This window comes from Notechis scutatus, chromosome 6, assembly GCF_049901735.1.
Source record: "Notechis scutatus isolate UNSWTSFEM ecotype Mainland chromosome 6, rNotScu1.2, whole genome shotgun sequence".
NCBI classification, from domain to species: Eukaryota; Metazoa; Chordata; class Lepidosauria; order Squamata; family Elapidae; genus Notechis; species Notechis scutatus.
Window position 1 is genome coordinate 11,282,926 of NC_142014.1, and position 26,468 is coordinate 11,309,393.

The following is a 26,468-nucleotide window of genomic DNA, read 5'->3' on the forward strand; positions in this document are numbered from 1 at the left end:
GCGCATAAGCGCACCAACGTGTGCCTACCGTCCCTGTCCTATTGTTTCTTTTTATTTTTCTTATATTAATCCATGTATTCATAACTATGTTTTTACTATTATCTTGTAAGCAATTGACAAACCAAATAAAATAAAAATAAAAAATAAAATGTTAGGCACCTTGGTGCGCTTATGCACGCCCCCTACAGACCTCTTAGGAAAGGGGTGAGGTCAATAGTAGACAGTCTCTAAGGTTAAAGTTTTTGGGGGTTTGGGGAAGAATTGGATTGAAAAGGATTGGAACCTTTTGCCTCTTTCACCTCATCTCCTGAATAGATGGAGCAGGGGGGGGGGGGGAGGAGAAAAGCGAAAGCAAGGGGTCGTTTCTCACTCCTTATTTCTTCAACTGGAGGGCGGCCGGGGAAGGGAGGGGGAAAATTTCAGGGGGGGGGGAGTAAGCATGGAGGTAATAGGCCTCGGAGCGAGGTTCTGCTGCTGGTTCTATGTGCCCTGCCAATATTTAAGAGTAGAGTAACTCCACTTGCTGGCCGTGTGTCTCGTGCGAATGTGTGTCTCGTTCGAATGCAGCCCTCTAAACCTGCGATGGATTGATCCGATGGTGACACGCTTGCTAGCGGGGTTAAGGCTCCAGCCTCAGGCTGTTCCAACGGCCTGGCGCCTAACGGGCGGTGGGTAGAGCCGCCAGGGGACCCGCAGTCTCCAAGATTGGGTCAAATGTCTGTTTTCGAAAGAATTTGAGAAGGGACGGTCCCCCAAAGTCGTTGCTTTCTATCTGTGTGTAAAAAGAAATTGCGGCTTTAGTTTAACAAGCACTTCTTGAAAGAAAACTGCGTTTCAGGGCTTGGAGAGAGCGGAAGCAGACGGGACAGGCGCTCTGCTGCCGGAGGGAGGCACCCAGAGGTCCTCGAGTCCTCCCGTCTCGAGAGCTGCGAGATCCAACCCCGCGACTTCAACGGGGGCTCAACTTTCGGGGCTGGGCCCCCGCGGGATTAGATCCGCTTTCTTTGGACCCCAGATTCAAGCCAAGCACCTTTGGGGGACTTTAAGGAGAAGACACACACATTTTACACAGGCGCTTTCCAGTTGCGTCGGACTCCATTGCCCCTTTGTCGCCGGAGGCTTTTCCTCTTCTGGAGCCATTGCAGCAGGTGGCACGTAAGAGAAAGCGCGACTTTGAAGAGCCCCGAAAACTCTCGTCTCCCTTGCACTGAGAACCGCTGTGAAGAATATCGGAAGCCTCTGTTTCTCTTCTCTTTCTTCCTCCCTTTCCTTCTTTCTTTCGTTCTTCCTCCCTTTCTTCCTTTCCTTGCTTCTTTCGTTCTTTTTCTTTCTTTCGTTCGTTCTTCCCTTCCCCCTTTCCTTCTTTCTTTCGTTCATTCTTCCTCCCTTTCTTCCTCCTTCCTCCTTTCCCCTTTCCTTCTTTTTTCTTTCTTCCCTCCCTCCTCCCTTCCCCTTTCCTTCTTTCTTCCTCCCTTTCTTTCTTTAATTCTTTCCACCTCCCTTTCCTTCTTTCTTTCTTTATCCCTTCCTCCCTCCCTTTCCCTTTCCCTTTCTTTCTTTCTTCCTCCCTTTCTTCTCTTTTGTTCTTCCTTCCTTCCTCCCTTTCCTTCTTTCTTTCCTTTTTCTTTCTTCCTCCCTTCCCTCCTCCCCTTCTTTCTTTCTTCTTTCTTTCTTTCTTCCTCCCTTTCTTTCTTTTATGTTGTTCTTTCTTTCTTCCTCCCTTTCTTTCTTCCTTCCTTCCTTCCTTTCTTTCTTTCTTTCTTTCTTTCTTTCTTTCTTTCTTTCTTTCTTTCTTTCTTTCTTTCTTTCTTTCTTTCTTTCTTTCTCCCTTCCTCCCTCTCTTTCCCTTTCCTTCTTTTTTTCTTTCTTCCTCCCTTTTCTTTCTTTCTTTCTTTCTCTCTCTCTCTGAACCTTTTCCCTTTTCTTGCACTTTTTGCTTTGACTTCGATTTCCCCCCCTCTTTCTTCCTTACTAGGAAAAAGTTTGTATTCGTTAGTCTTCTCTTGTTTTTTTGGTTTTTTTTTAAATAAAAGTTTCGATAAAATCGTATTTTTAAAAAAGCCTCCTTCGTACTCGGTTTCTCGAATTTCACACCGCCGGAAAAGAAGAGATGACTACATCTGTAAAAATGTCAGATCCCCTCTTCCCCCCCCACCCCCCGTTTCTACTTCGGGCTGGCTGTTCCAAAACGAAATCAAACCAAAATATCAAACAGCGACGAGGGCTCCTGGGGAGCGTTTCAAGTGGTCTGCCTAATTTGTGTGTCCTCCGGATGACTCGGGTTAATCTCCCATTATCTTTAGCCGGAGCACCAACGGCCCGAAACAGAAGTGGCGAACAAGGGGTGGGGGGGGGGGGAGAGAGACTTTGATCTAGCTATGATTCCTTGCTAACAACCTCAGCCTCCCTCCTTGCTACGATCCAGCGGGGTTTCTACGTGGCAGCCGTTCAAAGGCCCCCCCCCCAAAAAATTGTTTTCTCCCCCCCTTTTTTTTCCGTCAAAGGGGATCTTGACACTTGACACAGTAGGTGTTTTTAACGTAGGGCTTCCCAAGTTGGCACGTAAGACGTGTGGATAACTCCCAGAATTCTCCAGCCAGCTATGCTGGCTGGAGAATTCTGGGAGTTGAAGTCCACACGTCTTAACCGTTGCCAACTTTGGGGAGCCCTGCGTTAAAGCTTCTCATTTCAGCGAATGAGGGTCTCGTCCTTCCCGCCACCCCCCTTTTTTGGGTGTGTGTGTGTGTGTGTGTGTGTACCTTCCCATTCAGGCATCCTTCGAGGGAGGGGCAGCCCTTGATACCCCATCCCCGCCAAGCAGCACCTGAATACTTCCCCCTGAGTACGGGGTGAAGAGGCCTGGGGGTGGGGGGTGCTGCGTGTGACGGCCGCCTCCCTCTGGTGACGGGGCAAGGCGGGAAGCTTTCCCCGCCATTTGTCAGAAACGGTGCAGGATGTCCTGCTTGAGCGGGGTTGGACTAGATGACCTACAAGGTCCCTTCCAACTCTGTTGCGAGGCCCGTGAGAGGGAGAGGCGGCGCCTTTGACTCCTTCGCCTCTCTTCCCCCGTTTTCCCGCCCGCCTCTCGGGCTTCGCGCCCTTCCCGGCCGGCTGTCAGCACCCCAGGCTCGTCGTCTAGGCCCTGCGCCTTCCGCGGGGTTTCGGGACCGAGTTTCGGGTCTCTCACTCGGGTCATTTAGCAGGGCAGTTTTCTCTCCCCTCAGCTTGGACCGAGGGGAGGCGCCGCTTCGAGCGGGAGCTGCTGAACGACCTGCCCAGTCTGGTTTGGGATCCTTTTCGCCCCTTTTTGAAGCCCCGCCGTTATTTTTGGGGTGGGGTGGGGTGGGGTTTGTTTCTCACGACACCCTGAGGCGGAAGGCCGCGTTTTTCCAGGCGAAGCTCGTTCAGAAGTGGAGCACGTGGCGCAAGGTTTAACCCGTGCAGAGAAAGAGGCCTTTGCCCGCCTCCACGGACCAGCGAGCAGGCCCGACCCCTCCTCCTCCTCCTCTACAACCCACAGCTTTCTTGGCCCAGCCTTGTCCCTCAGTCTCTCCCGTTCCTCTTTTTCCTGGTCTAAGAAAGCGAAGCGCTCTCATTCTCTTGGGGAAAAGGGAGGAGGGGGAGAGGGGGTCGGGCCTGCTCGCCGGTCCTAACTTTAACATCACCATCCAGCCCGGGCGGATTAAGGCTCACCGGCGCCCTAAGCACTGACAAATCTTGATGTCGTTCCCCCACCCCACAGCCATATTCTCAACTTTGTGGTGCCCCCTTTGGGCCTGGTGGCTCTTTTGGGCCTGGTGCCCGGTGCCCCCTTTGGGCCTGGTGCCCCCTTTGGGCCTGGTGGCTCCTTTGGGCCTGGTGGCTGGTGCCCCCTTTGGGCCTGTAGCTGATGCCCCCTTTGGGCCTGGTGTCCCCTTTGGGCCTGGTGGCTTCTTTGGGCCTGGTGTCCCCTTTGGGCCTGGTGTCCCCTTTGGGCCTGGTGTCCCCTTTGGGCCTGGTGGCTTCTTTGGGCCTGGTGTCCCCTTTGGGCCTGGTGCCCCCTTTGGGCCTGGTGGCTTCTTTGGGCCTGGTGTCCCCTTTGGGCCTGGTGGGCCGTCCCCTTTGGGCCTGGTGGCTTCTTTGGGCCTGGTGCCCTTGGCTTTGGGCCTGGTGCCCTAAGAAGCCACCAGTCTGCTTAATGGTTAATACACCACTGCCCCCCCCCCCACTATATCAGCCCTCCCCTTCCTCTGGGTCACCTGGATTGCACAAGCAGGTGTTTCAGAGTCAGGGTGGGGTGGGGTGGGGAGGAGTTGGCTCTTTGGGGGGAGGGGAGGGAAAGGCCCAGCTCGGAACCAGGAGGAGATGATCTTTTATTGGCCCAGCCATGGTCCCCAAGTAGGGCAGGGCCGGCTCTCAAGTCCGCCGCCAAAGACCCCCCCCCCGGGAGCGAGCGGAGTAGGCGAGGGGCTGGGGTGGGGTGGGGGGTGTAAGGGGGAACGGCAGGGGGAGCCCCTAAACCAAAGATCTCCAAACTTGGCGACTTGGAAGACTTGTGGGACTTCAAACTCCCTGGGAGTTGAAATCCACAAGTCTTCCAAGTTGCCATATTTTTTTTGTGTGTTGGGAGAGGGAACCCCTTGCCCTAAGCAGAGAGGGCAGTGGGTTGCAAGCTTGAAAAGGGCAGAGAAAGGCTTCCGATCCCCCAATCTGGCCTCTGCCTGGAGTTAGAGAGGTTCTCACTCCAGGGGCGATCCGGTCGAGAGGGGGGAATGCCGGGGCTTGCATCCCCCTCCCGGCATCACTTTCACCTCGGATCACAGACGGGGCAGATTTCCTCCCCCCACCGCCGCCCCGGACCGATCGGCTGCTTGCAAGAGAAGGGCGGGAGGACAAAAGCTCCCTTTCACCTCTTCCTCCTTTTGCCAAGAAGTGTGTGTGTGTGTGTGTGTGTTGAGGGGGGAGGGCCAGGTTTACAGAGGATCGTCTCTCGAGGCCCGGAGCTTTGATCAATCCGAACTAATTACCCTCGAGTCTTCATTAAACTCTTTTAGCAGTTAAGGTCCGTGTTTTGGCAGGAAGACAAGGAGCGTTTCGTAGTTAGACAACACAACCGCGCCCGGCTCGGCTTCTCAAGGACTCGCGTTGGCAACTCTGCTTGCTTGGCTCACCTTCCGAGGTTGGCGGGCGACCCTCCTCTCCCCCACCCCAGCCAGAGGAATTCCCTTCCCTCGGCTCCTCCTCCTCCTCCTCCTCCTTGCCAGGCGGGAGAAACAGTTTGTAGCGTTTGAAAGAGGCGAACCACCTCTTTTTTATTTGCCACCAGATCCAAACCTCCTCCCCCCCCCTTTTATTTTTGCACGTGCAATAATCATAATTATAATAATTTAAAAAAATACAACTGGAAATTTCAGATCCGTACAAACCTCCACAAGGCGGGGGGCGAGGCGCGGGGGGGGTGTACAGTAGGATGAAGGAGATGAAAGGTGGGCCGTGGGAACGGGCGAAAGGAGAAGCGACCCACAATGGAGAAATCAATCGAGAAACCCGAGGGACAAAACAGAAGCGACCAAGCAGGCAAAGTCAACCAACAACAGCGGAGGATAAAAATCTCTATATACAGCAAAAGGAGCCTAAAGGGGGGATTGTCAGATCCAAGGGGGACGCGGTGGAGGCCTCCAAGAAGGAGATGGGGGCACTTTCAAAATCTTTAGTGACAAAATTCAGCCTTTCTCGGTAAGACACGCAAAACCCGCACCCGCGTCCATTCATTCACACATGCGGTCCAGGCAAACCGTCGGGACTGACCTCGGGGGTGGGGGGGAAGGGGCGCCGCAGAAGGGATGGGACCCCACCAGGTAACAACATGGGCATCTCAGCAGCCAAGCAAAGCTCTTCGCCTTGAGGCTTCTTCCCAAAGCTTTTCAGTGGGGATCAATCTATCCTTCTTCCTTTTGGACCGGCCTTTCGGGTCAGCCCTTTCTGAAACGCGGGGAATCTCCTCGAGCTAAGAAAAGGAGCGGGGGGGCCCCCAAGAGCGGATCGGGCTGGCAAAGGGGAGGAGGCCGCCTTGGTTACCCTAAAGGAGCGCCCTTACGGTCCAGTCGGAAAAAAAGAAGCATCTTCTTCGGGACAAAAGCATCAGGAGGCGCCTTTTTCCAAGGAGCACATTTCATTCGGGGGGGCAAGAGCGCTTCGGGGAAAGGGGCCACCACCGCTCCTTCAGGAGTCCCCTGCACCCCTTTCAAAGAGTCGGCTTTTCAAGGGAGTCTTAGCGAGATCCGCATTCGGGATATTGGGGAAAAAAACCGATGTACAGAACGAGGCGAGACCGATCCAGATTATTCAAGAGAACCGGGACCAATTTCCCCTTTCGGGGCTTCTCTCAGGAGTAAGAAACCAATGGGCAGGGATTTTGATTCTGGTTTCAGGACCCCCACAAAAACGGGGCTTGTTTCCAGGGAGGAGGGGAGGACGCCCCCTTCGCTAGGGCCCGCCCAGGGGTTAGGGGTCCTGAAGTATTTTGCTTCCAGAAATAAACGCTTCTGGGGAGAGCAAATCCCTAAACTCCCAAAGGCCAGCGCAGGAGCCTGCTAAATTCCTGGCCTGATAAAAACAGACTCTGGACTTCAGTGTCCGGATGCTCCCATTCCACTTTTTTTTCCTTTCTGAGGCAGCTCCGACCCTTGGAAATAATACATACTTGAAAAATCGAACTGGAATCGAAAGTGCGTCCTTCCGAAACGCGCGCCTCTCCAAATGGCTTCCTACCGGCTGCAACGGTAGGGGGTGGGTGGGGAGGAAAGGAGACCACGCGGAAAGACACTCGTTCTACATTTTGTCCCCGGCACCCCTCTCTCTCTTTTATCGCAGAGGTCTCCCGACTTGTGGACTTCAATTCCCAAGAGTTGGCTGGAGAATTTTCTGGGAGTTGAAGTCCACAAAGTCATGAAGTTGCCAAGTTTGGGGACCCCCCTGCCTTATCGGGTGAGCTCAAGCACCACCAGCCCGCAGTCAGCCTTACTGCTCCAAACACACACACACACACACACACACACACAGGAATGAGAGAGAGAGAGAGGAGGGAGAGAGAGGGGGAGAGGACGAGAGGAACGAGTGGGGGGAGAGAGAGAGAGAGAGAGAGGAGAGGCCATCGCGAAGGCCTCCTCCTTTACAGAGTGGGCCGCAGCTTGGATCTGACAAGGCTCAATAAATACATGCCTGGAGCTTGGCCCTCCGCAAATCGGGGGTCGGGGTTGGGGGAGGCGGCGATTGCAGTCTTTTTGCTCCCCCGTGGCAGCAACCAAGGAGCCAAAGTTCACAGAGTCCCGCTGCTTCTGCCAGCACCAGCGCGGCTTCCTCGGGAGCGAGTGCGAGAGGGGGGGGGAAGGCGGGGGGGCGCAGCCGGTGAGGAAGAACAGGAGGGGGGGGCTTCACGGGCGGTGAATCAGCGGCGGTGGCGGTAGGTCTGGCTCACCGCCACCGCCGCGAGGGAGCCCCAGAGAGGCGCCTCCGCCCCCGCCGCTGTCGTGTAGTTTGCGGACGTGTTTCTTGAGGTCAAAGTTCCGGCAAAAGCCTTTCCCGCAGGTGGGGCAGGTGAAGGGCTTCTTGTCGTTGTGGGTGTGCATGTGGAAAGTCAGGTTGTAGACCTGGTGGAAGGCCTTGTTGCAAATCGTGCACTTGAACTGCTTCTCGCCACTGTGGGTCAGCTTATGGTTCTTATAGTTCCCTATAATAAATAATAACAATAGCAATAATAGCAATAATAGCAATAATAACAATAATAATACAAAATCACCGTTGGTTAATTACAAAAGGCAGCTTTACGTGGAAGAGCTTACAGCCTCTAATACTATCAGACCTTCCCGTAATCTTCCTGGGCTGGGCCCTTGGGAGGAGGTGGAGAAAAATGCGCCATCCGGTCTCAACATTTGGCTGATTGAGATGAGAAGTCCAAATGGGGAGGTTCTTGTAACTCAGCTCGGTTTACCGTCTTTCACGGATCTGCACCTCCTATCTTAGCCAGCTTTCGAAGTCCAGACCCCGTTATCAACCAGCATTCACACAACCTGCTGCACTTCACGCCCTGCGTGCAGGGTTCCCTCGCAACAAATACTTCAGTTGGGCTTTGTGTAAACGCCTGCCTACTCTTTGAACAGAAAACTTCAGCAGCAACAGAACAGAATTTCACCATGATCAACTGGAACCCAAGCTCGAAAACCCAAACTGGAATCTCCCAAAGTCTTGGGTCTAATCACTAAAATAGATTTTTGCGGGATCCACAGGGTTTCCCCAGTAGATCAGCTGAAATCCGTTTCTCTTTAAGCATCCCGTTTTTGAGATACTCAACCCGCACCAGCGGAACCGAGCAAACAAAATTTAACGATTTTATCCCATTAAATCAGGACGCAAGGATGCACAGAGACATTTTTGTCTTACCTGGATGTAAAGAAGTAAATTAGCTTTTGTCAGAACAAAGTTCCGAAAAGTGGATTATGAAACTTTTAAGCGAAAATAGCGTACATATTTACATAGCCGTTGTAAGCAGTGGGGGTTTGATCCTAAACCGGTAAATCTGTTTTTAGCTACTATTTTAGCTACTATTCATTATTACTATTCCGGTTAAAAACGGCAACGGGTATTTTTCTCAGAAGAAATGGAGGAGTTAAAAAGATCAGGAGGAACAATTTCCCCCACTGACACAGCCTCTAAGTTTAACTTTGTTCCCTGGGGAATACATCCCGTTCACTTTTGAATTATTCGTCAGTAACTGGGGGAGACAAGGCAACCTTAGATTGTCATTTTTGTCATTTCTGAATAGGAAAATCATTTTGTTGCTTTCTCACAAAGAAATAGTAGACCGAGAATATATTTCTCAGACTGCCGTATGGGCGGCAGTAATTTTGAAGTTTTGTGCCCACCCCCAGAACTTAATTTTCAAGTAAGCATTCTTTTGTTCATTGACTTTTTACCTGTGGAATTACAGTCGCAATCATGCTTAACATTTAAAAATCAAATACATTTCTTATCTACGCGCCGGATTAAATACATCGAAAAATAAAACTTCAAACATTTAAGATACAAGGCAAAAAAACCTCAACGGTTTTATGCAAAAATGGACAGCAACGGTTTCCCACATCTGGGAAACGAACGTCAAAAACTTTTTTTTTTTACATTTACAATTTCATATATTTCCATATATATATACATTTTTTTTTTTTTGCATTTACATTTTCACAGTACCATTTCCTAATGACTCTTCTCCCAAACCAGACGCGCTGAATTCCATGTTCCGCGGCTGGGAATGGGTAGTTTTTAGGGTAAAACTACCCTTCCCAGCCACTTCTTCTTCTGCTGGTCAGGCCTCCCACCAGAAGCAAAGCGGCAGAAAAATCGGCCCCTCTATTCTCGGCGGTCTGCTTTTTACCTTTTTGGTGGAAGCCTTTTCCGCAGAACTCGCAGACGAAAGGTTTGTAGCCCGCGTGGATCCGCGTGTGGGTGTTTAGCGTGGAACTCCGGTTAAACGCTTTCCCGCACTGGTTGCACTTATGGGGCTTTTCCTAGGGGGAGCAAAAAAACAACCTCAAAAGCAGATCCACGTTCAGATCGGCGCGCTTGGGAGAAAGGGGGGTCGCACTGGGCCCTGGCCATCCCGCGCCTGTAACGCGAGGTAGAGAGCAACCACCGCGGGTTTGAATCCCGCCGTTGGTCTCCCCTCCCAAAGGCTCTATTGGATGGGGCCCCACCTTCCTGGAAGGGAAGCCAAGGGGAGGAGATGCGATGGGACTGGCTCCGAAGGGGGAAAATCTGTGGCCTTGGGCGGATTCGGGTGTGTGCCGTGGATCTCTCGAGGGACAGAGCCCTCCGGAGGTTACGAGACTAAAATGGATTTAAAGGACGCGCTTGTCCAGCGTTGAGTCCCCTTCACACAACAACTCTCAAAACCTAACTCAACCAGATTGTTTAGAAGCACAGTTCGCATTACCTGCCCGCCGGACCCAACCCCGTAGTTGACACACAACAACACATCAAGAGAAAGGCTTTTTCCAAAAATGGGAACCATCGCGAATCGGAGGCGCAAACCAAGGCCCTGATTTCAGGCGAGGCCGGGAGATGGGGGACATTTCCCCGAGGAAAAAAAGGGTGGTGAGAACGAGGGAATACGAATCGAGACAAGTGTCCATTCCCTCCCTCCCCTCCCCCCATTCCTTCACCTCTGTCCACCTCCTCGCCTCTTTCTCTTTCTGTTTAAGGCGAAGGCGAGCGTTGGCGGGACAGAGGGAGAGGGGAAAGTGGGTCAGCCTCCAGAACCCCGACGGGCATAAAGGACGGCGAAGGCCTGGCCGGCAGACTTGGACTGGGCGGGGGGGGGGAGGTCCGGGCCTTGGCAAAGCAAGAGCGAGGCGTGTGTTGAGGGTGGTGGGCTCACGACCCTTTAGCCCCGCGAAAGAGAGCGCGCTACCTGGGTGTGGATGATCTTGTGGCGGCAGAGGGTGCTGGCCTGGCGGAAGCCTTTGCCGCAGACTTTGCAGATGAAGGGCCGGGCGCCCGTGTGCACCGGCATGTGGCGCGTCAGGTTGTAGTGCGCGTTGAAGACCTGCAAGAAGAGAGAGAGAGAGAGAGTCGGGCGCGATTAGACGGGGCGGTCTCCGGAGAAGGGGGTGGGGGCAGGAGGGGGCCACGCAGGCGGGCGACTTGCCTTGCCGCAGACCTCGCAGGTGAAGACCTTGGCCTTGGCGCTGGGCGAGCCGCGGCTGAAATCGGCCGACACCCCTTTGAAGGGCAGCTTCTCCGAAGCCAGGAGGTGAGCCGCGGCGGCGGCGGCGGCTGCTGCTGCGGCGGCGGCGGCGTTGTGCATCTGGGCCTGTGCCAGGTCCTTGAAGGCTGCTGCCTGGGAGTATTTCTCCGGGCCGGACGGCAACGCCTGGAGCTTGTTGCGCTCGGCCAGGTAGGACTTGGGCGCCGTCGAGTTTTGCAAAGCAGAGGCCGCCGGCAGCGACGAGCCCAGGAAATAAGAGGCCACCGGGTGGAGGCTCAGGCCCGGCGGTTGAGGCTGGGGCTCTGACGCCCGGCTGAAGTAGCTCAGGGCGCCCAGGGCGTGGAAAGACGAGTGCTTGATCACCCGAGGCCGAACCAGCTTGTAGTGGGGCGGCTGCTGGGGCAAGCTGAGAGTCGGCGGCTCGGCGGCCTGGGGCTTGAGGCTGAGCGCGCAGCTCAGAGCGGAGGAAGAGGAGGAGGAGGAGGGCGGCTCCAAGGGGGCCTTCCTGGGCTCCGAGCCCACCTTGGCGAAGGGCTCGTAAGCCAGCGGCACGAAGGGGATCATGCAGGGGATGGAGGGCCCCAGACTGAACGCCGGTTGCTGCTGCGGTTGCTGTTGCTGCGGCGGCGGCTTCAGGTGCTCCGCCGCCGCGGCTGCAGCCGCTTTGGGGCCCCTTGCAAGAAGTGGGGCAGCAGCGGCAGGGCTTGGGGTTCGGGGCCCGACCTGGCCATGATGCGCTCGATGGAGAAGGCCAGGGGCTTGGGAGCGCCCAGCAGGTTCCCCCGCGCGACGGCCAGGCTCTTGGCCGCCGTCGGGGGGAGCTGCTCCTGCTGCTGCCGGCTCTTCTCCATGGCCGGCGTCTCGCTTGGGTCAGCGCCGTTCGGGATGCTTTGGCCCCGCTGCGTCCGGTCACAGCTCGACCAAGAGGGAACCTCGCGCTGCTGCCGCCGCCGCCGCCGCCGCTGCCGCCACTCCGGAACCCGACGTCAAGCCCTCCAAGGACGCTGCCGCCACCGCCGCCGCCGCCCTCCGCGTCTTCCTCGCCTGCGGGACCAGCAAGAGCTTCGGCAAGGTCTCCATCCCGACCGCCAGCGAACGCCGCCTGGCCGTCCCGACGGAGTCGCGCCAGCCCATCGCCGCCGCCCGCCGGTCTGCTTCCTTTGGCGGGGGAGATGCTGGCACTCCCCTCCTCCTCCTCCTCCTCCTCTTCCTCTTCTTCCTTGGCAGCGTCTCTCGCGGTTCCTTCCTTCCCCCCCGCCTTCCCTCCCCCACCGTCCCCCCCCCCCTCCTCGATGGAAAGTGTTGGGTCAATAGCAGCAGCCACGATCCCGCCAATCGCTAGAACTTCCAAGAAGGGAAGGTAAACTAGATCATTGCTCAATTCGCGTCCAACAGGCACCGGGAGGAAGGGGGGGAGGAGAGAAGTTGAGTCCCCCTTCCCTATCACCTCGGAAAGCCAGTGGCTCCTTTTCATTGGTGCCTGCCCCTCCCTCTGCCCTCCTCCCAGAGAGAAGGCGGGGAGGGGTGGCTCGTCTCGCCCGCCCCTCCCTCTCGTCGATCGCCCCTGCTCTGGATCCCCCTCGCCTCCAATGGCCTCTTTTTTGGCTAAGATCCTTCGGAGCCCCCAGCCCTCTCCCTCCCCTCCTCACCCCACCCTCCCCGCTCCTCCCGCTCCCCCCATCCAAAGGCCAAGGACTCCGGCGACCTGTTCAGCCTCGGGGAGCGGTCCTGAGACCGGCGGGGCGCGGGTTTCTTAAGCGGCGCTTGGGCGAGAGAGAGAGAGAGAGAGAGCGAGGAGAAACTTTTGCGTTGCACGCGCTCGCTGCCCCCTTTCAGGCCGGGCGCACCTGGGACCAGGGGCTTTTGGCTGCTCCGTGGCTGACTCGCCCCGCTCGCTTCCCGTAAAGGCTCCAGCGGGACCAACACCCCACCCCCACCCCCGAGGCGGCGCTTGCCTGGATGGCCCGGGCTCTGTAGAAACAAGAGGCCGGGGAAGGGAGGAACTGGGCGCTGGCCGGGCCTCCCCGGACATCCCATCCGCGTGGATTCTCGTGCCGAACCCCTTTGAGCTCAGCGGGAGGGGGTTCCCCTTGCAGGCGAGGGGGGCTGCGCTTCTCTTGTAGGGGACGCCGGGTGTCTCGACCTGGGTCTCCGCATATTTGGCGGTGCCTTGGCCCGCTCGCTTGGTCTGAAGATCCCGGAGGCGATCGGTCTTCTCTGTTCGCACGTCCTGGGATCCTTGGAAAGGCGTGGATTTCTTGTAAAAGAAGTCGAACCCACCGTTCTCAATAGGATTCCCGCTTCCTTTCCCTGCTCTCTTCTTTGAATCACGTAGAAAAGCCGGGGTGGAGGGTGCGGAAGGTACATCCGTCCCAAGGATTGGGCCCCAAGTTGCTAAGCTGCTTCTGGGGCCCTTTGAGTGGCAGGCCTTTCTCAGGCTCTGATCAGCCCTCCTTAGCACCTCCTGGCCCTTCAACCAGCCCGGGGCCAAGCGCTAATACACTCACCTACTGCAAGGAGAAGGCCGAGGGCCAAGAGGAAAAGGGCCACTGCAGTGAAAGAGACATTAACAGACCAAGAGTCTTCTTGGTCCCCAAAACAGAGAATTAAAACGAACAACCAAAAACGCTTCTTCGCGGGAAGAGTAGGTTCAGTGGTACATTGGGGTGGGTTGTTACGGATTTATACCTTTTTAGCTGCAGGAGGCTGCTCAAAATTAGTGTGTCATATCCACGACCCCTGCTGTCTTTGGGGGGGGGGGGCTTCTCCTGCTTCAGAATGGGCTCATCTGCACCACCCTCTCTTCTACCCCGTCCGCCTTGTTAGGATGTGCTTTGCCCCCCCCCCCTTTTCCTTGTTCTTGGATTTCCTGACAGGTGTCTGCACCGCAGGACGGTTATTGGGAGCTTTTCCCTAGAGCAGGTGGGTTGGCGCTAACCTCTTAATTTGCACCCTTCTCCAGAAAGGTCGGGCTCCCTCTTTAAGCACAACCGGGCGGGGGTGAGGGGGGGGGCAGAAAGCAGGGCAGGGGCATTGATTGCGGGCCAAGCACTTCTACCTGTACTGGCACACAATGCAACCTCGGACAGACTGAACTGAGACTTGGTTCTTGCTTAGCACAAAACGTGCTTGGCTGGCACCTGTGGCAAAGACAGTCTGAAGCACCAACGTTCAGCCACAGTCCTCGGCTCTCCCAGCTTCCCACGGCAACTATTTGTGGAGCTGTCCAAGTCTGCATCCTGCGTCGCTTTAACGCCTCCAGATTGGCCTGTTTGCCAGTCCTTAGTTTAGAACTCTTTTTCTTCCCCCTCTTCTCAGGCAGAAAAGGAACCAACCTTGTGCGGAGCATGAATAATCCCTTTTCAAAGTCGGTTTACTGGCTCTGCGGACCTGTCAGAAAAAGAAAAAAAAAACGCCTGAGGGGAAGAGTGGGAAGTCACCAGCCTGCCTCCTTCTTTCCTGCCTCACCTTTGCGCATCAGAGACAATAAGGGGACAGCCGTTTTGGGCAGGGAAGTAGGCCCGGCCCAGCCCATAGAAACCTGAGACAGCCTCACTGCTGCCAAGCTTAGACAGGACAGAGCTCACCTTTCCCCACATGAAACAGGCGGCCTAAACTGCCTCCTCATGATCAGGTGTTGAGTGTTGGGATCTATGCAGGGTTTTTCTTTAAAAGAGAAACTGCATTCAATTAGAATAGAGTAGAGTAGAGTAGAGTAGAGTAGAGTAGAGTAGAGTAGAGTAGAGTAGAGTAGAGTAGAAGAGAAAAGAATTGAATTCTTTATTGGCCAAGTGTGATTGGACACACAAGGAATTTGTCTTGGTGTAAATACTCTCAGTATACATAAAAGAAAAGATACATTCACATAAAAGAAAAGATACATTCCTTAAGATTCAAGAATCATCAGGTACAACACTTAATGATAGTCATAGGGTACAATAAACAATCAAATCATACAAGGAAACAGTCAATATAAATCGTAAGGATACAAGCAACAAAGTTGCAGTCCTACAATCACAAGTGGGAGGGGATGGGTGATAAGGAGTGATGAGAAGATTAATAGTAATAGTAGTGCAGACTTTGTAATAGTTGGACAGTGTTGAGGGAATTATTTGTTTAGCAGAGTGATGGCTTTCAGGAAAAAACTGTCCTTGTGTCCAGTTGTTCGGGTGTGCAGTGCTCTATAACGTCGTTTTGAGGGAAGCAGTTGAAACAGTTTATGTCCGGGATGTGAGGAGTCTGTAAATATTTTCACAGCCCTCTTTTTGACTCGACAGTATACAGGTCCTCGATTGAAGGCAGGTGGGTAGCGATCGTTTTTTTCTGCAGTCCTAATTATCTGAAGTCTGTGTCTTCCCTGTTGGGTTGCAAAACCAAACCAGACAGTTATAGAGGTGCAGATGACAGACTCAATAATTCCTCTGTAGAACACTTGCATCCTATAGAAAGAATCACTGAGAGTGTCAGAGGGATTCAAAGCGTAAAGGCGAAGAGCTTTGCTTGGCTGTTGAGATATCAGTATTGTTTCTTGGGGTGGGGTTGGGGGCAGCAGTTTGGGATGGAAAGAAACTTTGAATGGCTCCTTCTGCTCTCAGTTTGGCAGACTCACACAGGCCTGGAAAGTCTTTGCTAAGAAAAGAGCGTTCTGCTTCCCAGCAAACAATAACCACGTATGCTAGTAGTTTTAAGAAGGATGCACCAGGGGAAACCATGCTCAGAGTTCTGCTCCAGAGCCTAAATGGAGTATCTTTCATCTCACCTGTGCTGGGATCCATGAACTCTCTTTCCCAAACAAAGGGAAAGTTTGCATTCCAATCAAGGGCAGTCATAGCAGGACCCAAGCTATGATCTTTTAGCAAAGTTGGCTCAGTGATGTTATTTCGTGGTTCGTTGGGTATCCAACCCAGAATATTAGATGAACTGCATCAGTAAACCAGCATTCAAATAATCATGAGTAAATATGTCTTGCAAATACAGCCTATGCAGGCTTGTGTTGTGGGAGCATTTACTCCACAGCCCCATCAACTGGACCGAGGTGTATTCTCTGCTGTTGAAGGGATACACAGTCAAGTAAGCAGGTCCAAAGCGTTGTAACCTACGAATGCTCCTTAAAGGAGCTCTTCTGGGATTCGCAGGGAAATTAGGATTAAAGTGAAGGAGATCGCAAAAGCTATGACCCTAACTCGAAAACTGCGACTTTGTAATGCAAAAACACCCTCATTTGCTTTGGAGCTGAATGTTGTACACTTCTGTTGTTTCCCACCCTTGATTCAATAGAAAACTAAAGTGACATTGATGATCTCTCCCTTCTCTGTAGCTGCAGATGCCTGACTTACTTTCAAGGCGAGGAGTAACAAAGGCGCAGAGATTTTGTACATGTTGGTACTGCCAGATAGTGATGGAGGGTTGGGGAGTGGGAAAAAAAACCCTGACCTTTTAACATTTATCTAAGGATGACTTAAATCATTTATCTAAGGATGACATATCTAAGGATGACTTAAACATGTGCTGCATCCTTTGCATGTGATACAGGCAATGCCATGGGAACAGCATGGCAGAAGGAAAAAAGATGTTGCCAGAGTATACTTGTGCTGTAGTTAGGTGCAAGTGAAGAAAGGCCATTGAGGCAACATTGATTTGGCCTAGAAACAAGGAGAGGCATAGAGGTGGATCCCTTCACAGCCATTGCTTCCACTGTAGAACCAGAGGTAGCCAGTTATATTTCTGGGTGGCAAACCAGGTGGTTGTGCAGATTCTGGGTAGGAAAACCAATCAGAGAGAGTTGTTATAGTTAAATTCCAACTGGAGGCAAATTACATTTCTGCTTCGTACTGAAAAAGTTTCTCTTTTTGCCAGTTCACCAACATTCATGCCAATCAAATGGGGCTGAAACCCCCATTTGACACTCTGGACCTATAGCTGTAGCTCTTTGAAAAAAACCCGTTGTTTTCTTGTGTTTTCTTGAACTATCCCGGGAAAAGATGCTGCTGCTTTAAGGGGTTTCTTGTGGACCCTGTTTGGATATCACTTTGGAATCGGCAGCAGAAGGCAGCCCCAGGCCAAAATAAGTTTTGCTCTTGGAGCTTCAGTTTTAGGGCAAGACCAGCCCTCTAGATGGCTGAACACATCCAAATTAATGGGCACAAAACTTCCAACCCGCCAGATTTTTTTTATTTTATTTTAGATCATTTATTTCAACTTGATTATTTTTTCATAAGTAAATTAAGGTGGTGAACATACCTAATGCTCGCTTCTTCCTCCTATTTTCCCCACAAAAACCATCCGCCGCGGTGGGTTGGGCTGAGACTGACCGACCCAAAGTCACCCGGCCAGCTTTAATACTTAAGGTGGGACTTGAACTCAAGTCTCCTGCGTTCTAACTTGGTGCCTTAAATGTTTACACTAAACTGAAGTATGCGGATTGCTCCGATCAGGCACATAGTCGTTCCTGTGTGTGTTGTGGGAGAAAATGAAAGAAAATTCGGTAAAAGCTAACTTTTGGGGAAAGCTTTTTTCCGCTGTTGTTCCTCTCTCCCACTCCTCCAGGCACCCCTGACAACTACCCAACCAATCCCATAGAGCTTAAAATGAGATTTACTCCTAGGAAAGTAGGCGTAGTAGGACTGGAGGTGGTATTCAGCCAGTTCTGACAGGTTCTGGAGAACCGGTAGCAGCGGAAATTTTGAGTAGTTACCGCCTCTGACTGGCCCCGCCGCTGTCTATTCTCTGCCTCCCGAGTCCCAGTTGATCTCTGCCTCCTGAGTCCCAGTTGATTGGCTGGGTCTCCTTTTGTTGCCCTGAACAGGAGAATGGAGCTGGAAAGCAGGTTAGTGGGGTGAGGAGGGAATGTGGGGATTTTGCAGAATATCCTTCCCTTGGAGTGGGGTGGAAATGGGGATTTTACATTATCCTTCCCCTGCCACGCCATGCCCACCAAGCTACGCCCACAGAACTGGTAGTAAAAATAATAATAATGAATACCACCATTGCTGGAGTCTACTTCCAACCAGGAAGTCAACCCCATTTTTTTTTTTCAGAATACAAGTTATCTATAATAACGAATACCCTTCAAATGACATAAAAATATCTGACTAGCTTAACATTATAACTGACTAGTCCTTCTACTCAATATTCACCATAGTTCAATAATGAAGAAGGGAAAAGCTGGATCTGCTTATGGACTCTACTGAAAACCCAAGAAAGAAACCAGATAATATGGTATCCCTTCAGAGTCAGCCAGACTAGATAGTCATATTAATCTCAGCTGTATCCATCAAAGAGAAGCTCTGAATTAATTAAAACAGCAGTGTCTAAGCAAATGGATTTACACATTTGGAAACTGGCATACAGGTAGTCCTCAGCTTATGACAATTAAGCCCAAAATTTCTATTGCTAAGTGAAACTGTTGTTAAATAAGTTTTGTCCCATTTTACAGCCTTTCTTGTCACAGTTGTTAAGTGAATCACTTCAATTTTTAAGTTAGTAACATGGTTGTTAAGTGAATCTGGCTTCCCCATTGATTTTGCTCTTCAAAGGTTGCAAAAGGTGATTACGTGAGCCTGGGACTAAGCGCCCAACCGCGCCGTCTCTTTCCTGCTAGTCTCAACCCCGGTCTCCCCTTTCTTTCTGTTTAGAATAAAAGGACTTTTCTCCCTCAGCCGGCTCGTCTTTTCCCCCCGTCGGGATTCAGCGGCGAAGAGAGCTCCGCGCCGCGGTCTCTTGGCTCTTTCTCGCGTCGGCGCTCCTCTTCCCTCAGAGGGTCGAGGCGGCCCGCTGCGCGGCTCCCTACGTCGCTACCGGCATTAAAAACTCGCTCGCCCGGGAAAAGGCGCGCCTTCTTCCTCGCTCTCTTCCCCGGGCTTGGTCCTGACCTTGACCCTCTTCCGACGGCGAAGTGCCGGAGACCGCGGAAACTTTCCTCCCCAACCCACCCCCTTCTTCCCACGTGCTGCCAGCGGCCTGCAGGTTTCCCGCCCACCTCCTCCAACCCATGGGACGCTGGAGTCGTTCTTCCAAGCGCTCGGGCGGAGACGGCAGCCTGGCTAAGGAAGGATTTCCAGCCGGTGGCTCGTTTCCTCAGTCGCGGTTTTAAGGCCTTGCGGGCCGGCAAACGCCCACTCTGCTTAAAGGGTGGGGAGGGGAAGCAGGCAGGCCTCCATACAGAGGAATCGGCGTGAAAGGCCGCCGCTTCCCTGCTCAAGCAGCTTTGAGGGCCTTGAAACAGGGGGTCTCCAAACTGGCCAACTTTAACGATTTGTGGACTTCAACTCCCAGAATTCTCCAGCCAGCATAGCTGGCTGGAGAATTCTGGGAGTTGAAGTCCACAAGTCTTTAAAGTTGCCCAGTTTGGAGACCTCTGGGCCCTTGAGCCTCCCCGAAATTCAGGCGGGAAGCAGTCGGGGAAGCCGAGGAGGGCCAAGGGACAGGAAAAAAAAGCAGCCTTGGCAAAGAGCGAGCGCCTGTCTTGTAAAAAGCTCCAGAAATGGGCCGGGATTCCCGGCCTCCCCCCTCAGGGGCCTTCGCTTCTTCTCGCCCTCGGCAGGGTTTGCGCAGCGCATCCCGCCCTTTCAGCGGCGACCGTTGATCTAGCTGGGAGCGAGCATCGGCGGGCGCATTAGCGCGCCTTCTCCGTCGGCTGTTGCCCTCGCAGCGGCATCGCAACCTGCCTTAACTTAAAATGGCCTTCGAAGACCACGAAAGTTAGCCGAAAATCGTAATCAAGTCAGGGAAAAGAGGGAGAAAGATCCAGGGCAGAAAATCCGGGCAAACCCGCTCCCGAACGCGCTTGATCACGGAAACTGAAACTCGTCGCTGGCGATTTCCAGTGTTTTTGCTCAATCGCTGAGGCGGCAGAAGTGGGGCGCGCCTGGAGGGGAGGAGGCCCCTCTTGGCTTTCGAGGGCCCCGAAAGGAGCCGCCTTCCCACAGAGATGGTGAACTTTCCTCTGGAGAAGAAGGGGCGCCGAAAAATCCCCAGGCCCCGATTCAAGTCAGCAGCCGAAATGCTTTGTTGATGTTGCCTGACGAATGTATCTTCTCTTTTATGTATACTGAGAGTATTTACACCAAGACAAATTCCTTGTGTGTCCAATGACACTTGGCCAATAAACAATTCTATTCTATTCCATTCCATTCCATATTATCTATTCTATCCTATCCTATCCTATCCTATCCTATCCTATTCTATTCTATTCTATTCTATTCTATTCTATTCTATTCTATTCCATTCCATTCCATTCCATTCCATATTATCTATTCTATTCTATTCCATTCCATTCCATATTTTCTATTCTATTCTATTCTATTCTATTCTATTCTATTCTATTCTATTCTATTCTATTCCATTCCATTCCATTCCATTCCATTCCATTCCATATTATCTATTCTATTCTATTCTATTCTATTCTATTCTATTCTATTCTGTTCTGTTCTGTTCTGTTCTGTTCTGTTCCGTTCCGTTCCGTTCCATTCCATTCCATTCCATTCCATTCCATTCCATTCTATTCTATTCTATTCTATTCTATTCTATTCTATTCCATTCCATTCCATATTATCTATCCTATCCTATCCTATCCTATCCTATCCTATCCTATCCTATCCTATTCTATTCTATTCTATTCTATTCTATTCTATTCTATTCTATTCCATTCCATTCCATTCCATATTATCTATTCTATTCCATTCCATTCCATTCCATATTATCTATTCTATTCTATTCGATTCGATTCTATTCTATTCTATTCTATTCTATTCTATTCTATTCTATTCTATTCTATTCTATTCTATTCGATTCTACTCCATTCCATTCCATTCCATTCCATATTATCTATTCTATTCTGTTCTGTTCTGTTCTGTTCTATTCCATTCCATTCCATTCCATATTATCTATTCTATTCTATTCTATTCTATTCTATTCTATTCTATTCTATTCCATTCCATTCCATTCCATTCCATTCCATTCCATTCCATTCTATTCCAGATAAAATATGCTAATACTTTTATGCAAATGCCATGATTTACATCATCACAATGTTCATGGAGTGACATCATCACTCCATGGGGAGGAAGGAATTCAGCCAAGGGTGAGCCTGCAAAGCTCTATCGAGTCGTGGGTCTTCGGCGGCCTTTTTGCCAACTTAGGGTAGCACAATGCGACTCCCACCATCCCAGCCAGCAAGGCGAGGTTCAAGACAGGGAAAGAGAGCTGGTCTCTTTTAGTCACGCTCTGGCCAGCCCCCCGGGGTTGTATCGTGTGAAAGGTACCTATTCATTGAGGATGGTGGGACTGGCTGGCCGACTGGTTTTTTGTTTATCGCGGTTTATTAGCAGCAACTCCGTGTTTATTGCGGTTAACTCAAGGTTAGCCGCACCAAACTTAATTGCAGGAAATACGATTTCAGCAACAGAGTGGTCAATGTCTGGAATGCACTACCTGACTCTGTGGTTTCTTCTCCAAACCCCAAAAACTTTAACCTTAGACAGTCTACTATGGACCTCCTAAGAGAGCACCAACGTGCCTACCGTCCCTGTCCTATTGTTTATTTTTCTTATATGTACCCATTTCATGTATTCATGACTATGTATATACTTATACCTATTATCTTGTAAGCGATTGACAAATCAAAATAAATACATAAATAAAAATAAATAAATATTGGCTCAGTTCCTGCCAAGGCTGACTGGCTCCTGTCTGTCAGGCAGTGCTTGCTGCCCTTGCCAGCGCCTCCCACGCTGGCTGAGATTCACGCTTGCATCCTGGGCTGGGGGTTTCCTCTGATGCTTTGAATACCGGAGAGGTGGAAGCAACCGGAGATGGGACGAGAGATGCCCCTCTTCTGCGGAATCTCAGGAGGTTGGAGCCTTTCTTTAGAAAAAGAAAAGAAAAAGAGAAACCCCCAAAGCGAGGACTTCTGCGTGAGCATGAGTTACTTGGCTGATCCTCCCCTTATTCTGGGGTTGCCTTGTCTTTAAACGAGTCGCGTTTCAAAGCCCAGTAAAGCAACTGGTTTGGGATGGGGGAAACTCGGAGGAAGGAACCAAAGAAGGCAGGAGGGGGGGAGTTTGAATGAGGTGAAGGCGGGCAATTAAAAGAGATTTGAACTACCCGCCTGTCTCTGAAAGGCTGCAGTGCTTAACCCTTGCCTCTCCTTTCCAGAAAGGGACAGAAGGGGCAGTTTTACAATCGGTCCATTTAGTTTAGTTTAGAACAGGGGTCCCCAAGTTTGGCAACTTGAAGACTTGTGGACTTCAACTCCCATAATTCTTTGGTAAGTAAGAATTCTGGGAGTTGAAGTCCACAAGTCTTCAAGTTGCCAAGTTTGGAGACCACTTGTTTAAGAAGAGTAGGATAAAATCGAGGACCTGGGAATCCGGTTCAGCTCTTTTTAGCACCAGCCAATCTGATCAGTGCTTGGCAATGCTATGTAGCCTTCAAAATCCTTTGTTACTTTATACCTTTCATGTACTTTTCCCAGTGCTAGTTTAGTCTAGTCACTGGTGGTTAAGGCAGCAGGAGACTCTGAGTTCTAATTCCATGTTAGTTATGAAAGCCGCTTTGAGCCATTCTCTTTCAGCCCATTCTCACCTCACAGGGTTGTTGCGGACAGAATAGGAGGAGGAAGGAGTATTAGGGTATGTTGGCTACCTTGAGTCATTTATAAAAATAATAGAGGCAGGATAAACATCTAATAAAATCCTGAAGTAGGACGAGGAACTATGAGAAAATCATGTGCGTATGCCTCTGCCATCCCTTCCCGCTTTATAAATGTAAATGGACAGCAAAGGGCTGCCTATTGTGTGACAGTTGCACTGTCTTTGCTAGGGAGTCTTTACCCTCAGGCATTTGTAAAGTGAAGTATCAAGAGCTTTCTTGTCCAAATTCAGAAATCCCTCCTAGAGCACAGGGGTTGCTCATGCTCCGAATTGTGCCCCCTTGGGAGTTGTGCTTGGCCATTAGTCTTTCCACTTTTTGATTATGAATCGCGACCACCCACTTTAGCCCACCTTGTCAGTTGGAGTTGGATAATAAAATAATTCTTGTATATTTTATTCCTTACTGCTGCCCTATGTGTGCCATTGGTAGCAGAGGTAATATTAAAGCAGTCAACTATCTGGGGAAATGCATTTCAATTCTGCATAGAAGATGGTTGAGATTGACTCTAGAAATGTGGCACCAAAGTAGTTCAGTGGTTTTGCCTTCTTTGAGTAGAAATTCTTCCCTTGTTGCAAAACAGTGATGTTGACAGTATCTTGAAGCTTACCTTGGATGTAGAGGCAGAGCCTCTCTCATAATTTAAAGCAGGGATGTCCAACCTTAGCAATATGAAGACTTCAACCCCCCAGAATCCTTCAGCCAGCATGGCTGGCTGGAGAATTCTGGGAGTGGAATCCACAAGATTTAATGTTAAAGCTATAAGGAAATATGAACTTTAAAAAATAATTATTGGTTGAAAAGTAAAATATTTTTTTGCAGATGAAATGGCAACTTGGAAGTCCTTGTAAAAATACATTTTAAATCTTTAGATCCATTATCTCAGGGGTGTCAAACTGGCGGCCTGTGGGCCAGATGCGTCAAGCACAGGCCACGCCCACCTCAGCTCCACAAAGGGGAAAAACGCCATAATCTGTCACATGACAGCAACATGACACCATGAGTTTGATACCCGTGCATTAGCTGATTAGGATAGAGTCAGTTTGGTTTATTATTATTTATTATTATTTATTAGATTTGTATTGCCGCTATTCGCCGTGGCGTTTAGGGCTTAAGGCACCAGGTGACAAACCAGGAGACTGAATTCTAATCCCTCCGTTCGCCATGAAAGCGAGTGACATTGGACCAGTCATTCTCTCAGGCCAACTCACCTCACAGGATGGTTGCTGTGGAGAAAATAGGAGGAGGAAGGACTATTAGGTACTGTATGCTTTCCATCTTGAATTATTTATTTTTTAAAAAATAAAGGTAGTTTAAAAAAATCTAAAATAAATTAAATGGATAAAAATCCAAACAGTTCTTCCAGCTGGTGTATTACTATCCTGAAGTTGCAAGAAATAAAGTCCATGTAGGTTTTAAGCCCTTTTTGTAAGTGAATGAGGGCAAGATCCGGGCTCAGTCCACTGCATTTGAAATGGCATATGGTTTATTCAAAGTATATTCACAAGCCTCCACAGGGAGGCCACTTCCATTATCCATATGGTGCCTCTCTACTCCAGCACACTAAAGCCTTTTGAGCCTCACACTATTTGAATGAATGCGTAGATTTTTTAAAAAAAAAATGGAATAAAAAGCAAGAAAGAGGAATTGTAGAGTTGAGTGTCTACATTAACCAAAAGTATGATTTACAAATACACAAAATATAAACATGCTGTCACTATCATGGAAGGAAACATTTCCTGCTGGGATTGAAGCAAACTGCAAATTAATTTAAGCAGTTTATGCATTTGTAACTTAAAAAAAAAACCAAGTTGAACATCAGAATTTTAATCAAGTTGCTTAGTGAGATTCTATGGATGTTCTTTTAATGCATCCTCGTTAGCTCCTAAAAAAAGCTACCCTACCTGACAATAACATCTATATTCTGAGCAAAATTTAGGCAAATTAGGATTGTGTCTCTAACTTGTATTCTCCTATCCTGTTGTCAACACACAGGTGCAAGCTGATTTGGAGCCTCTGAAGACAGCAAAAAGAATCATGAGATTGACATGACTATTTCTTAGAGCAGATTTCAAACCCCCGCCCCCCTTTTTAGTGGGGATGTCTGAGAACAGTAAACTGTATTTCAGAAGAAAGCGTGGAGATAGAAAAACTAAACTGAGGTAAAGAGATGCTTGTGCATACAGTATGCCTGCACAGAATATTTCTTGGGCTCCCATCCGCTTCCTAAAATAGTTGTATTTTAATTTCTTTGGGGAATGAGTGCCACTTTTACAAGTAGCCAGGTCCTGTTGAAGGGCATCTTGTTTGCCCATGTTTGGCATAGTTTACCTGAGCGCTTAAAACCAAAACAAAATGAAACCAGCTTGAAAGCTTGCTACTTTTCAATTCTTCGGTCCTTTGTCCTTACACAACAGCCGCGAAGTTGCATGGCCTGCATTTGCAAAGAACGGTTGGTATAAGCAACCAAGATTCTGAATTGTTCCAGGAATTCATTGGAGTAAAACACTTCACTACTAAATTAAGGGTCAATGGGAACATAAGTGATGTTCCCTCCCCGCCTTCCCAAATAGCCTTTCTTTGAGCACCAGTGTTCCTGATGTCTTTGGAGAATTCAAATTGTCCATGGGGAAAAATGCATGTTTGATTTGAAGATGTACGTATGTATACACACACACACACACACCCCACATATATTCTGTTTGGAGAATATTTTTCTATTCTTATAAATGAATATGTGTTTTCTTATAGACTGTTCTTTATATTGTTGCAGCAAATCGTGTTTTCCAAATAGGACACGAGACCACGAAAGATGGAAGAATGCAGGTTTATTTGCGCAAAGCGTTCAGAGCATTAGCATGACAAATTCTGAACTTTCCTCTCTCATTTAGGGCAGTTCCTTTATACCTCTTGTGACTTCAGCCGAAGTCTGGGTGTTCATCTTTGACATATTTACCAAATACAGATACTGTGCTTACAAGATAATACAGAAAACTTGAAAAACAACTTTATCCGAGAAGGAACTAGAAAGAGGATATGATAAGCATATTTTGCGTACTCTGTTATCTTACACCATCAGACACTTTCCATGCACACCCTTGTTTACAGTGACAGCTAAGTTGTTACTTCCCTAAAGTTATAGATTTCCTAATATCTGAGCAAGCAAAGGCAAAAGCACTCTGACCTTTTTGTATGACCTATATGATTAATAATGCTATTATTTTATATATCTTTTTGGTCCCACTTCATTCCCCCCTTTGAAACTTCACCTAAATCAATAGATTACTGTGCAGTTTCATATTCCTGGTTGGGCCAATATAGGGGAAGGAGTTCCTCATATGTGTTTGAAGGGTCCTGTGCCCACAGGGCCATTACCTTTTCGGTGGTTTTCCTTTTAACAAGGAGTGAGAGGCTGCTAGAAATGGTTCGCACAAAGATAGGGAGGACACATGGTAATATTACACACCCTGCAGCAATGAGTCCTATGAGTGCGACGATGGCCTGTAAGACAGGTAATTTGGGGAACCAAGAACCAAAAAGCTCACCAAGATCTAACCCATTCCATTTTTGGACTGGGACATGAGCCAGAGTCTCAATGCGCCTAGCTCGTTTTTTGATGATCTCACCCACATCATCAAATTCCAGGCAGCAATTTGTGAAGTTGAATTTTCCACACACCCCACCCTCAGCTGCCAACAGATAGTCCAACGCCAGACGGTTTTGATAAATGGCGTCTCTAAATCTTTTCTGTTGAGCCGCCAGGGTGCGCAGAGACTGAGTAGTCTCGTTGGCGATCAGCTCAACTACAGCTTGAAGCCTAATAATACGGTTTAGCATATATATAGGGGTATGGTACCCCCAAGACCCGTCCGCCGCCCACATGGCCGGGTCTAATAATGAATGATTCTCTCTGGGGGCCACTCGTCATCCTTCCAGTCTCCTATCTTATAATCGGCCTTCAGTTTTCGGCTCTGCCATAGATCAGCATTCAAGGCTTGGGGTATGTGTTCAATGGCATCATAAAAAAAGAAGGGTTAATAACCCCCAGAGTGCAAGCCCCTTTCCAATTAGAGGGAAGGGA

The 26,468-nt window shown here is 49.9% G+C and overlaps 1 protein-coding gene across 1 annotated transcript; it reads right to left on the minus strand.

The window, feature by feature from the left end:
• Positions 1-7,412: 7,412 nt before the first annotated feature.
• On the minus strand, positions 7,413-11,589 carry FEZF1 (FEZ family zinc finger 1). Its single transcript, XM_087969090.1, is given in 5 exon segments — positions 7,413-7,708; positions 9,407-9,539; positions 10,442-10,576; positions 10,679-11,401; positions 11,404-11,589. Coding segments are annotated over 5 exon segments (1,473 nt in total).
• Between the last annotated feature and the right edge of the window lie 14,879 nt (positions 11,590-26,468).